Source organism: Ictalurus punctatus, chromosome 25 (assembly GCF_001660625.3).
Source record: "Ictalurus punctatus breed USDA103 chromosome 25, Coco_2.0, whole genome shotgun sequence".
In the NCBI taxonomy this organism is placed as follows: Eukaryota; Metazoa; Chordata; class Actinopteri; order Siluriformes; family Ictaluridae; genus Ictalurus; species Ictalurus punctatus.
The window spans coordinates 1,300,693-1,313,729 of record NC_030440.2 but is presented as its reverse complement, the minus strand read 5'-3'; the positions used below and the strand labels follow the sequence as shown (position 1 = coordinate 1,313,729).

Below are 13,037 nucleotides of genomic sequence, written 5' to 3'. Positions count from 1 at the left end.
CGGTCTGTTCTCCATGCTAACGGTAAAGTGAGCCTGAAAGACCTCATGATTCAAACATCTACCTTCAGTCCATTTTCCAACCTAAGGACTAAGCACAAGCATTCGATTTTTACTGCAATTCTGAATGGTCACCTTCCAGTGCTGTCCTTTTTATCGTCACATTTAATAAAATCATTAACATGGGAGCGTAATCTGCTGTCCAAACATTTGATATGGTGAGTATTTAGGCAAAGCAGCTTGTTGCGATTAAATGTAAGACTGGGTCAGAAACCCCCCCAAAAAATAATAATAATAATAAAAAAAAATCCTTGACTAATTTTCAATCCCTTAACATTTGAACTTTGCTGATTTCCTAGGTGTACCTCACTCAGTTATTGAGGTGGCCAATCAGATGAGGTCATGGGCTGTACATCTTTTTCACTCCCTTCCAGAATGCATCCCTTTTCCTCGTCCCGTTTTCCCCCTTCCTTTTTCCCCTGCCTCTATCCTTCCTAACCTCCCTCTCCCCCCTGAATCTTCAGGCATCGCTCTATTAACCTCTTCCTCATGGGCTATCAGAAACTTTGGATAGTAGCAGAGGAGTACTCCTTTGAGGAGAAACTAGTGCAGGACCTGGCAGTAAGTACTAGGCCAGCCTTGGTGCTGCCCTGTGTGCCGTGTGTGCCCGTTGGTGCCTTCTCTCTCACTGTTTGCCCCGCGGCCAGCACCTTGCCCGCTGAAATGCGGCAGCGCGTCTCTGCTCGCCTCACGTCTTCGTCCTGGCCCGTGTTTGGCTCAGCTGGTTGTGTGCGCAGCCGACAGGCCCTGCATGAGTTTGGGCTGAGCCTGAGGCCACGTAGAGCATTGTATCTCAGCATAGCAGTGGTAAGAGGGGCAGGTCTGCCCTGTGACACTCTGCCTCTCTGTTTGGGTGTCGTCTTTCCTTTCGTAAGTCTCGTACTGTAAGTTGTGAGAGTCGGTGGCATGTTCACCTCATCTAGAAAATCATGTCTCTGTGTAGGTGCAGGCAGTACAGTCGCTATAAATGTCCCACAAGTGTTAAAGGAATAGTCTAGCATTTTCACGCTCTATCTACGGTAGCTGCGGTGTACCCGTGAATACCACTGACGAGAAGTTTTGACCTGTTTTCCTGTATTGAAAAATAGAATGGAAAATTGTTCAAAATGCACTTATAATGGAAGTCCAAGGGCTGTTTTTCAGGGTCGTGATCGAATGTTTATGTGAAACGGGTATTACTGCTGAGAATGTACACGAATCTGTCGGGTTATTTTAAACTAAGTGTTATTCAGAGTCGAGTTATTCTGATTCGAACATGTTTTGCTATTGTTTTGTTTATTAAGAAGCAGTGCAGTTGTAAGTGGACGAGACGAGTGCTAGCTCAACGCATCCTTCAAAACGTGAACAATTGATTGTTTTTTTTTTTAAATGAGAGCACATCAAATGAACAGAAAGCATTAGTGTTTTGTTTTTATTTTTAAATAGTCTCTTGCTTTTATGATGCACACAAAAGGAAAAAAAGATGCTTTTTATATCCTGATTTTTTTCCCCCCACTCTTAATAGGAAGTGCTCGTATTTAAATGTAGTGGTCTAGATGCTTTGGAAAAGCCTGACTCAGGCACGTCTACTCAAGAAAAAATCTGTCAAAGTCATTGGTTTCTGCCTGAATGTGTGCGTATCCAGAACTGTTTTGTCCCATCCATCCATCTTCTATACCGCTTTATCCTTTTCAGGGTCACGGGGGAACCTGGAGCGTATCCCAGGGAGCATGGGGCACAAGGCGGGGTACACCCTGGACAGGGTGCCAATACATCACAGGGCACAATCACACACACACTCACACACACATTCATACACTACGGACACTTTAGACACGCCAATCAGCCTACCATGCGTGTGTTTGGACTGGAGGAGGAAACCGGAGTACCCGGAGGAAACCCCCGCAGCACGGGGAGAACACGCAAACTCCGCACACACACACAGGGCCACGGTGGGAATCGAACCCCCGACCCTGGAGGTGTGAGGCGGACATGCTTTAGTAAGAAAGTCTCTCATGACTTTCAACTGTTACATAGTTGTTTACTACTAGACTTCGACAAGTAGCCCTGGAGTTGAGGTTTTTTCTTGTTTTATTTGTTCTTTTCTCACTGCAGGAGTCGAAATGAACGTCAGTGGTGATCCAACATACACTACAGATGCAGTGGATAGAAATTTTTTGGGGAAAAAGCTGGAGTATTCCTTTAAACTTGGTTCTTATTCATAAACTAGCTCTAGAGCTAGGGCACTCGACGTAAAACAGGCATGATAATAGTATTTAGAGGTATTAAGCCATACAGAAGCTCGAGCATTACCCAAACAGCTCAATAACAGCCTTTGTGAGTACAGACTACTATTATTTAAAATGCGCGTCAGCAAAATGGTTTAATTTTAATCAAAAAAAAACACCGGATTGATTTTCCGTTAATCACGACGCTTCACTGAACACGCACTGCACTGCCATTTCCATTCATGTATGAGCACACAATGATGCATGTCTTTCACGAGCTGGTCATTGATACCGTTATGGTATCGTCCTCTGGATACAGTCCCGGAGCATCACATCAGGCAATGACCACGCTCTTTTCTGGCATGTCACCTAAACAAGTGCTTCTCAGCTCTGGCCTTAGGGCTACACAAAACTAGATTCGGACCCTATTTAGACCTGGTCGTTTATTCCTGTATAAGATTTAGAACCCTATACGCATTTCCAGTTTTATGCAACATGGAGAATCATTGATTACATGCAGAATGACATAATGGACTTCCAGGAGGTTTTTTTTTTTTTGCTGTGGATTTAAAGCCGTTTTAATACAATCCTGATATTCAAGACACATGAAGTGACCAGGTCTAAAACGGGTCCTGTAATCCGGCACATCAAAATGACTCTATAATTATTCATTTTGGAATTGAAACCGACGTGTACTATAAGTACGTCTTACCTTTCCGTAGGTCCAGGGATGAGAGACACTATCTTAAATAACATTTCATTGTGCCATCATGTGAAAGTGGAAATAAACCTGCATGTGAGTTACGTGTGAACAAGCTGGTCTCACTTGAAGAGTGACAGAAAGCATGAGTATAGTGAGTGCAGTGACTGTAGAGAGCGAGCGCCTTGTTTCAATTGAATAGTCGAAAAGTATCCAGTCAATTGCTCAGACGGTCTGACTTATAAATTAAATTTTAAAAAAATGTCTCGTTTGTTTTGTTTGAGGAAGCCAGTGTGCTGAAATATGATAGAATGTGCTCTTTGTCTTTGTGTGTTTGTATTCAAAGCTTAAGCCTACGGATTTGCTCCGTGACAGTATAGCGAGTGAGTCAGTGGTTTCTCACGGTGTCTGAGTGAGAGACTGTTGTAAGAGAGAAATGAAAGTGTCTTAAGTGTTGTCGTTAGTGAAGGATGAGAGTGTGCTTGTGTGAAATGTGGGCTGAAGGCTTGCGTGACTTGTCTGGCTGTGCCTGCAGAAAACCCCCATGGCTGCGGAAAAGGAAGAGGAGGAAGCAGAGGCCGAGGTTCAGCCGGACCCTCTTAACCAGCTCATCCTCCACTTCAGTCATAACGCCCTGACGGAAAGAAGGTCCGCCTCCACATGCATACACAGGAACTCTTAATATCCTATTTAAACAAGTATGACTGAATGAAAGTAATACGAAAAAAAAATAACGTTCATCTCTATTCTCCAGTGTCCTGGAAGTAGATCCCTTGTATATCGCATACGCGGATATGATGGCAAAGGTATGTCGGACATTGTGTCGTCAAATCGATGACTATATTTACGCTGAGAGAGAGATTTTCACCGAACGGTACACGTGAGTGACGGCCGAACACGGCAGTGATGAAGTGACATGGTTGCTTTACAGAGCTGTGCTGAGGATGAAGAAGAGGAGGAGGAGGAAGGAAAAGAAAAGACGTTCGAGGTATACACGTGAGGTCGTATTCCGTTATTTATGCAAACAGCGCAAAAAGACACGGACGTAACGAGTCCCTGTCGGAGAGATTATACACGGATGGCGCGTCTTTGAAATCCTATTTCTCTGCTGTCTAGAGTGATTAAAGTCCTAGCTTTAGCAACATACTTAACAGAGCTTGAAACGAACACCTGTCGAACGTGGGTCAGATTTGCTTGGGGACAAGCTAACACTTCATCAAGACTGTTAAGAGTTACAGAATCAATAATAATTATTATTATTTATCATTGAACAGACATTAGCTTGTTTATGGTGAAACATGTAGTTGAGCAGGAATGATAACTGCTTACATACTTACATGCCTGCAGGGTCCGTGCCGTGATGATTTACTGTTGTTTCTTCCAACAGCCTAGGAACATATGAATAATCAGTAGCTGAACTGGTAGTAGTTGTAGAGGTCTGAACTGTGCATGCATGTTTACAATCGCAGGAGAAGGAGATGGAGAAGCAGAAAATTCTGTATCAGCAGGCCAGGCTGCACGCTCGAGGAGCGGCCGAGATGGTGCTCCAGATGATCAGTGCCAGCAAAGGTAAATAAACCTGTCTTTATCTATTTGCGTTCCTGTATTCACATTTAGGATGAGTACATATAAACAATGCAGACTCGCTGTTCTGTTTCAGGACGACTTGGCCCCATGGTGACCTTCACGCTGAAACTGGGGATCTCTATTCTCAATGGAGGCAATGTAGTTGTTCAGCAGGTACAACACATCGGTATTGAGGGCGAAACTCTTACGAAAATAATCGCGTCAGACTGTTTAACTCCTCACTTACGTGTACGATGTGTGTGTCTTTTAGAAAATGCTGGACTACCTGAAAGACAAAAGAGATGCTGGGTTTTTCAAAAGTTTATCCGGACTCATGCAGTCTTGCAGGTGTGTAAGATTTACGAACCCGCCTTACTCAATTTAACTTCCCAGTCGATTCGCCTTGTTTCTGATCGCACGCCGTTTATCGTATTGCATTCTTCAGTGTACTGGATCTGAACGCATTCGAGAGACAAAAGAAGGCAGAAAGTCTTGGAATGGTAACCGAGGAAGGTTCGGGTAAGTCGATGCGATTTAGCCCGCTCGATTATTTTCGGATGCACAATTGCGCTGCTTTTGCCTATTTAGTCGGTCGTCAGTGTTCTGCTACGTAAATACGTTGACCAATCTCGACGTATTTAGGGTGCCAGATTGACTGAAATCAGATCATATCGAGCGGGTGCGACTCGTGACTGTAGATATTACTGGGGCAGGACGACATTTAATAACGTCAACGTCTAATAAAATTAATTTGAGAGTCTGTCATACTTGACTTGTGTTATACGCTACTATCTAATGAATCTTTAGAGTAACCCCATCATAGGCGATTGATATGACAAGAACTTGCACAGACGAATTCATTATGTACACCAATTTCAACAATGGAATAGAAAGATGTAGTCTGGTCTGAAAGCCAGTGCCCCATTACAGTCACATAGCCAAACAAAAACACAAACGATACCTTCGGACTGAACGTCTCGGATGCAACGAATGCCACCTTACTGTTTAATTTCCCTCATGGGCTTCGGAGCTTTGCAGATGATTTGATCACTGCTTTATTAAATGCAGATGTCGGTGCAATTATACATTAACGACCTATTTAGCCAGATAACGGGTGTCGTTTAATCTTCATTACATCCTTTCTAATCAGCTGAAAGGACTGAACACTGAACTAAAGAGATGTGCATTTTGATAGCCTTCCGATATATCGGTGAAAAAGAATTTCAGTCGTTTTCAACACAGCGGAGTCGGTTCCTGTTGCCGTTGTCACGGTGTGCGACAAGGGGTGGTACTAGCATGAACTGCGTGCAGCTGCGTGCGACCCCTCCCCCACTCGTAAACAAAATGTTCAAAGAGGGACCGTGACCACGGCCGGAGTGATTCCTGCCCCAGTAGGCCTCTCTTAGTGCTTGTTGTAGCTCCAATTTTTGACCATTCATTGCAATAATAACTCTACCAAGCCAAATGGTGCAGTAAGAGCTCTTCAGCAGAGTTTAAACTGTATAGGGTTATGAATGTGGACTTTATGAAGGTTAGTATTTGTCGAAAGGCTGAGATTTATACCCCACCTGCCCCTATGGACAAACCGCCACTGGTAACAATGCCCATTCTAACATGCATGAAGGTCTACCGGAAGATGTTTCTCAATAAGCGTCTCCTTGCATCAAATTCCTGCAGGATGCGATGCGGTGTTCTCCACAGCACGGGTTAATATGAGCGTCTGAGAGAGCTAAGTAATGCACTTTAAAAGAGAATTCAAAGCCATTATGTTCCATTATGCACACTAAGTCCTCTGCCTACTGTACATTGCACACCAAGTGTAATTAGGCATGCTGCTTAATTATTCACATCAGTGTGATGTGCACGGTTACCGTGTTCCAGATGAAAGCACGAGACCTCTCAAGACTGTGTCTTTTAGCAGCCGTCATTCAGTTCTCTCTTACTGTGACCGTCTGATCGAGCGGCAGTGGTCGTGCATCACCGACGCTGTGGCGTGTCTGTGCTCATTCGGTGGTACGGTAAACATTAGCTACAGATTGAAGTAGTCACATGATATTAGCTAGCTAGCTAAAATGTAAGGTCTGGTTGAAGGGGAAATGGTTGCTCTGCTATAATCTCACAGCGCGCTGCATGCACCATACCACAGCGTGAATGTAAGAGCTTTACTGGAGACACTATTGATCTCTACTTTATGTAGCGTACGGAATGAAGCCCTATGCCTGGTAGTTTCCACTGTTTTACTCAAGTTGTGATCGACGTGTATTTTGTTCTCCAGCCTGTCATAAAAGATTGCCATGAGCCAGAGGTTAGGATGTTCGCTAAAACCCAGACCAGGAGATGTTTTCAGATTTTCAGGAGAGAAAACAAACACACAAAAATCATGCCAGTTGAGGGCTCGAATCACTGACTACCGCTTGATATATCTGCAATACGAATATACAAAAATATTCATCAGCACCTTGTGTTAGATTAATAAAAAAAGACATGCCAAACCCCCATCAGTTCTGAAAGCAGTTTCCTCTCATATTACAATATCAGAGTCACTCTCTTACCTCCGTTTGTTTACACAATCACTCTCCCTGTTTACTGATTGGCTGCCGGCTCCTGCCCGTCACTGTGCAGTCAGATTTCTCGTCGAGGCGTGGTGATTTCTTGACGTATATAAGAGAGGTGTGTGACACCTACATACAAATTTCCCACCGATTCCGATGCAACACTTCTGACACAGCACTGATTGTGAAATTCTACAGGATTGTCAGTGTGGCTTCTAGCAACTCAAGAACATCATATGATAAAGTACCACCCCAATTCCAAAACAGTTGGGACGCTGTGTAAAATGTCAATGGAAACGGAAACAGCTGGAAGAAACGTTTTGCAACTAATTAGGTGAATTAATTTACCGGCTGTTTCTTTTTTTTTTTTTTACCAACGCTTCATTTTCCAGCCTTTTGTTGCTCCCGTCCCAACTTTTTTGAGACGTGTCGCGGCCATCGGATTCAAAATTTTTTGCTTAAAATGGTACGTCTCCTCAGTTTAAACATCCGACATGTTTCTATGTTCTGCTGTGAATAACGTAGGTGTTTCTGAGATTTGCAGATCACTGCATTCTGTTCTTATTCACATTTCACACAGCGTCCCAACTTTTTTGGAATCGGGGTTGTATTTTCTTTTCCCATGATCATTTTTTTTTTTTTTTTTTTTTAAATTATTTCTAACAATTTCTAACACACAAAAATTGCACACTGATTTATTCTAATTAAAAGACAGATTAGAACCAGGAACTCAGGAAAGCTCCTGACATTTCTATATCTTACATGTATATGAATACGATGTATATCTAAAATATATTTAATATACCAAATGCAATGATGTATAAGGGTTCTTCATGACACAATAAATTGCATTAAATACGACGGGCACGAGTTTGTTAGGAAAACAACAAAGGCATGGCTATTAATTGATATAAATATGACTTCTACAGACTATAACTATATATTATAAATAAAAGCTCTCCCTTACTGTACGCTACACAGACTTATTTTACTCGTCACTAAATCAACTAAACCAATTCTCCAACAAAACTAACTTAACGAATCATTATGTGCTGAACTGCTCTGTGCTGCTATAAGCAATTTATCTGACCAGCTTTCCATCCAACACATCTCTAATCTCCTCCCAATCTAACCGTAACTGCATGTTCCTTGATTAAACTCTCACATTCTCTCATTTTTGTCTAAATTTCAGTGTCTTCTCCTTTGCTTATGTCTGCTTTCTTTGTGTGTCTTCTATCATTTTTATATTCTTGGATGGCAGTCAACGTGAGTGAGCGGGGTAAATACAGTTTAGCTACTCCTCATTTCGCTTTGCTCTCACTTTGCATGTATAAAAAACAACAAACAAACAAACCCATATTTTCTTGACCTTTTACCTCCATTGACCTGGATGTGCTGTGTTAAACTCTCCTGCAGAGATTCATGCATGATAACATACAGAATGAAGCCAAAGTACCAGGCTATATATATATATATATATATATATATATATATATAACTATATAGCTTTATCTTGGTACTAAACTAAAATGTGTTCATTGGCCGAGTCCAGCCTGGTTAACGTTACCAAGTCACACGGCATTCGCTTAGATTAATGCTCTATTCTATTCCAGGTCAAATTCAGTCCAAAGTTAGGAAATGAACAGTGAGCTTTTTATAAGCTGTGAATCTGGGGCCTATTTCACACAGCTGGTTTTGTGTCTACTTTCACAAATATGACGCAGTGTGCTGTATCAACGCCGTTCCTTCTGAATTTGGCATCTCGGTGCCATTAATGAAAGGAATGCATATTGCTGTAATATTTCTTTAGATATCGGTCCACCATTTTACAGTATTATACATGTACGTACACTGCGCGATACTCGTGAAAGAACCCTTGCTAACCCCAGCTTTTAGAAAACTCCATCAGTTGTGCGTATTAATCTCCAAGCAGTTCTTTCTCTCGTCAGCTCTTTGGATGCAGCTGCAAGCCTGCGATCTAGATTTCCTTATTTTGGGGCTGTGAGGTTCTAGTGAAGCAATTGATCACGCTTGCCTGACACTCATGTTGAACGATATTAGCGTTCAGCGCAGCATTCAGTAACTATCTCCATCTTTTGTTTTCCATCTTTCAAGGTTCCAAAGTACTACAAAATGATGAATTTACAAAGGATTTGTTTAGGTTTTTGCAGCTGTTATGTGAGGGCCACAATGATGGTAAGAGTCTTGCAATGTATTTATTTAATGCTGGGATTTATTACAGTCATGTGTCCTCTCTCTCTCTCTCTCTCTCTCTCTCTCTCTATCATTTTTAAAAAATTTTTTTAAATCAAACGATTGCTTCAGTTTCAATTTGAGAAAATTACGGCACTATTACACAATGGTGCAATGTCCTGCGAGACCTTTTTCTGTTCAAATCTGCTCGGCTGCGTCTTCGTGAGAAAGACCCTCCATCGGAATGCCTCATTGTTGTTCTTTAAACGCTCGACAGATTTCCAAAACTTCCTGCGAACTCAAACAGGAAATACGACCACAGTCAACATCATTATTAGCACAGTGGACTATCTCTTACGTTTGCAGGTAACAGGCACATATGGATATAAAAAAAAAAGAGAGAGAGCTAAACCCAATAGCATCTCAGTACTGTACTGATACAATACAAAATGTCTTGGTTTCCAGGAATCCATAAGTGATTTCTACTGGTATTACTCTGGAAAAGATATCATCGACGAGCACGGACAGCTGAACTTCTCCAGAGCGTTGGCAGTAGCGAAACAGATCTTCAATTCGCTCACTGAGTACATTCAGGTATTCGCCAATCAGCTGCAAGGGTGCTTGGTAGAGACTTAAGAGGGTGTTGAAAATTGCTAGCTGGGTACGCTTCAAATTAAAAGTGGCGTAATTTCTGTCTAGCAAACACAGCTCTTCGACTGGTCAAGTATAACGCGCGTCGTGTGGCATTGTGGGTGGTAATCGTTCTGTCCTTTTCAGGGTCCTTGTATTGGGAACCAGCAGAGTCTGGCTCACAGCAGGCTGTGGGACGCCGTGGTTGGATTCCTGCACGTCTTTGCCAACATGCAGATGAAACTATCACAGGTAATCCCACACATCCACTCTGTGTACAGTGGTCCAGTACACTCGACAGGCGTTATGAATTTCTACACTTAGTGAGTACTGAGCAGTTTTTCATGCTGGCGACAAACTTTCATCTTGGCTTTGTGCAGGACTCTAGCCAGATTGAGCTGCTGAAAGAGTTGATGGATTTGCAGAAGGATATGGTGGTCATGATGTTATCTCTACTGGAGGGTAGGCACTTTTTCGTTTCTCTGCGATGAAACGAGATTTAGCGAACACAACGGGTGCGCATATATATAACGAGTGTTGAAATTCTTGACAGGTAATGTGGTGAACGGCACAATCGGGAAGCAGATGGTCGACACGTTGGTGGAGTCTTCGAGTAATGTTGAAATGATCCTCAAATTCTTCGATATGTTCCTCAAGCTGAAGGATCTTACCACCTCTGATAACTTTAAAGAATACGACCCTGAAGGGAAAGGAATCATCTCTAAAAAGGAGTTCCAGAAGTCAATGGAGAGCCAAAAGCAGTACACGCAATCCGAGATCGAGTTTCTTCTGTCTTGTGCCGAGGCCGATGAAAACGACATGTTTAACTACATGGAATTTGTGGAACGCTTCCATGAGCCGGCGAAGGATATTAGCTTCAACGTGGCTGTACTGCTCACCAATCTGTCCGAGCACATGCCCCACGATTCACGCCTCGCCACCTTCCTGGACCTGGCTGAGAGCGTGCTCGGTTATTTCGAGCCCTACCTGGGCCGCATCGAGATCATGGGAGGTGCCAAGCGGATCGAACGTGTCTACTTTGAGATCAGTCAATCTAGCAGAGAGCAGTGGGAGAAGCCTCAGGTGAAGGAGTCCAAGCGGCAGTTCATCTTTGACATGGTCAACGAAGGCAGTGAAAGTGAGAAGATGGAGCTGTTTGTAAACTTCTGTGAAGACACCATTTTTGAGATGCAGCTGGCTTCCCAGATATCTGAGCCTGGGGCTGTAGAACGCCCCGAAGAGGAGGAGGAACCGCACAGTCTGTTGGAGGATCTGTCCGAAGAGGAAGATCAGTCCCTTGAGTCTGCTTCAGCTTTCACTGTTGCCTGCAACTCTCTGAAGAATAAAATATCCCAGTTCCGTCAAACGCTGACCCTCAAGAACATGCGTAAACAGTTCAAGAAGTTTAAGAAACTGACTATTAAGGAAATGATCACAGGGTTCTTTTTGTTCTTCTGGATGCTTTTCACTGGCTTCTTTAAAGGCATTTTTAGCCTGATCTTTGGATTCTTTCATATAATCTGGTCCTCAATGTTTGGCGGCGGCCTTGTTGAAGGAGCTAAAAACATGAAGGTGACTGACATCTTGGGCAACATGCCAGATCCCACTCAGTTTGGAATTCATGGCGATGTCATGGAGCCAGAGAAAGCAGAGAATGGCGAAATAGTGGTATCTACAGAAATGGTACAGATGGTTGGCACGGTGGACAAACTGGAAGCCGATGCCATCATAGATCTCATAAGTCCACCGACTAAGCGAGAGGGAAAGCATGGACATGAGCCTGGACTTGGGGATGTCTCGGAGATTATGACAGAAGCCAGCCCTCGCGTTGAAAAGAAGAAGCGGCAGGTGTGCATTTCCTCGAGAGATGTTATTGTTGTCATTTTCACATTCTGTTTAAAAATATTTATTTATTTATTTTTAAAAAATTGTGTGAAATGGTAAAATGTTTGCCCTGTAGTTGAGAGATGATGAGTTTGAACCTGACGGTGTGTCTGGAAGTCTAAGAGAGTGTAATTAGGGCTGCTCTTGGGGTGAGAATGGCATTACATTGTTACGTCAGATACCGTGACTCTGACCAGACACGGGCATGAGCGAGTTCATGTACAGATTCCTTCCTTCTTTTATTCATCTTCAGTAACTGCTTTATCCCGGTCAGGGTTGTGGTGGCTCGGGATCACATTACAGCACATTACACTCACTCCCGGGGTCAAGTTGAAGTAAACCAAAAAAAGTATTGTTTTGTGCGTTACACAGAAAGCTGCGGCGGAGGAGTTCGAACCTGAGAAAGCCGAGTAAGTCTTAAAAGACGTACTGTATTTGTGAGCCTTTTTTTTTTTTTTTTTTTGCAAGGTTCTGTAAACAACGTCAAACTAACTTTAAATACGCATGGATCTTTTGAAATCACAGCACAGAGAATCATGAAAAAGAAGATAAGGCCAAAGAGGAAAAGCCCGAGGAGCCAGTAGTGGAGGAGATTCCGGCGCCAAGAAAACGACGTGGACCAACCAAGGAGGAACCTCCGGCGTTAATGGCCGCCTTCTTTGCTGGCCTCGAAGTCTACAAGACCAAGATGCTTGTAAGTGATTTAATATAAGGCGTTTAAATGAACTGCATCCGGATCTTTACAACCGGTAGTGTGTAAAGATTCAGAACGTACCGTTTGTTGCTAAAACCGAACGGTTCAATATTCATTACGTTCTTCATTTTTACTTTGCAGAACTATTTGGCTCGTAATTTCTACAACCTCAGGATGCTGGCGTTGTTTGTGGCGTTCGCAATCAACTTCATCCTGCTCTTCTACAAGGTTTGGTTTTTCTATATTGTATTTGATGTATTTCTGTAGTGATGAACGTTGCATCACTAATTCACTTCAAACATTATTAATGGGATTTGTGATGGGGTTTCCTGTAGGTGACCGGTGAAGCTGACGACGAGGAAGAGGAGGAGTCCTGGGGTGGCGGTGGTGATGATGATGATGATGATGATGATATAGAATTCTATGTACTTCAGGAGAGCACTGGATATATGGCTCCAACTCTGACTTTCTTGGCTATACTGCATACAGTTATTTCTCTCCTTTGTGTGGTGGGATATTACTGCCTCAAGGTAAGTCATTTCTTTCTTCACAAG

General features: G+C 42.9%; 1 protein-coding gene across 5 annotated transcripts in view; it reads left to right on the top strand.

Annotated features, from left to right (window-relative positions):
- ryr3 (ryanodine receptor 3) overlaps positions 1 to 13,037 on the top strand; it is a 98,733-nt gene that overhangs the window by 80,568 nt on the left and 5,128 nt on the right. For 3 of the 5 annotated variants that reach the window (XM_017456154.3, XM_017456152.3, XM_017456155.3), the window contains 19 exons: positions 522 to 618; positions 3,500 to 3,612; positions 3,719 to 3,770; positions 3,896 to 3,952; positions 4,434 to 4,533; positions 4,625 to 4,704; positions 4,802 to 4,878; positions 4,976 to 5,049; positions 8,344 to 8,361; positions 9,198 to 9,278; positions 9,553 to 9,641; positions 9,741 to 9,869; positions 10,053 to 10,157; positions 10,286 to 10,367; positions 10,459 to 11,753; positions 12,162 to 12,199; positions 12,315 to 12,483; positions 12,625 to 12,711; positions 12,819 to 13,013. In XM_017456154.3, the coding sequence (XP_017311643.1) occupies positions 522 to 618; positions 3,500 to 3,612; positions 3,719 to 3,770; positions 3,896 to 3,952; positions 4,434 to 4,533; positions 4,625 to 4,704; positions 4,802 to 4,878; positions 4,976 to 5,049; positions 8,344 to 8,361; positions 9,198 to 9,278; positions 9,553 to 9,641; positions 9,741 to 9,869; positions 10,053 to 10,157; positions 10,286 to 10,367; positions 10,459 to 11,753; positions 12,162 to 12,199; positions 12,315 to 12,483; positions 12,625 to 12,711; positions 12,819 to 13,013 (2,938 nt within the window). The remainder of the gene's footprint in view (positions 1 to 521; positions 619 to 3,499; positions 3,613 to 3,718; positions 3,771 to 3,895; positions 3,953 to 4,433; positions 4,534 to 4,624; positions 4,705 to 4,801; positions 4,879 to 4,975; positions 5,050 to 8,343; positions 8,362 to 9,197; positions 9,279 to 9,552; positions 9,642 to 9,740; positions 9,870 to 10,052; positions 10,158 to 10,285; positions 10,368 to 10,458; positions 11,754 to 12,161; positions 12,200 to 12,314; positions 12,484 to 12,624; positions 12,712 to 12,818; positions 13,014 to 13,037) is intronic. The other 2 variants (XM_017456156.3, XM_017456153.3) reach the window with 1 other exon arrangement.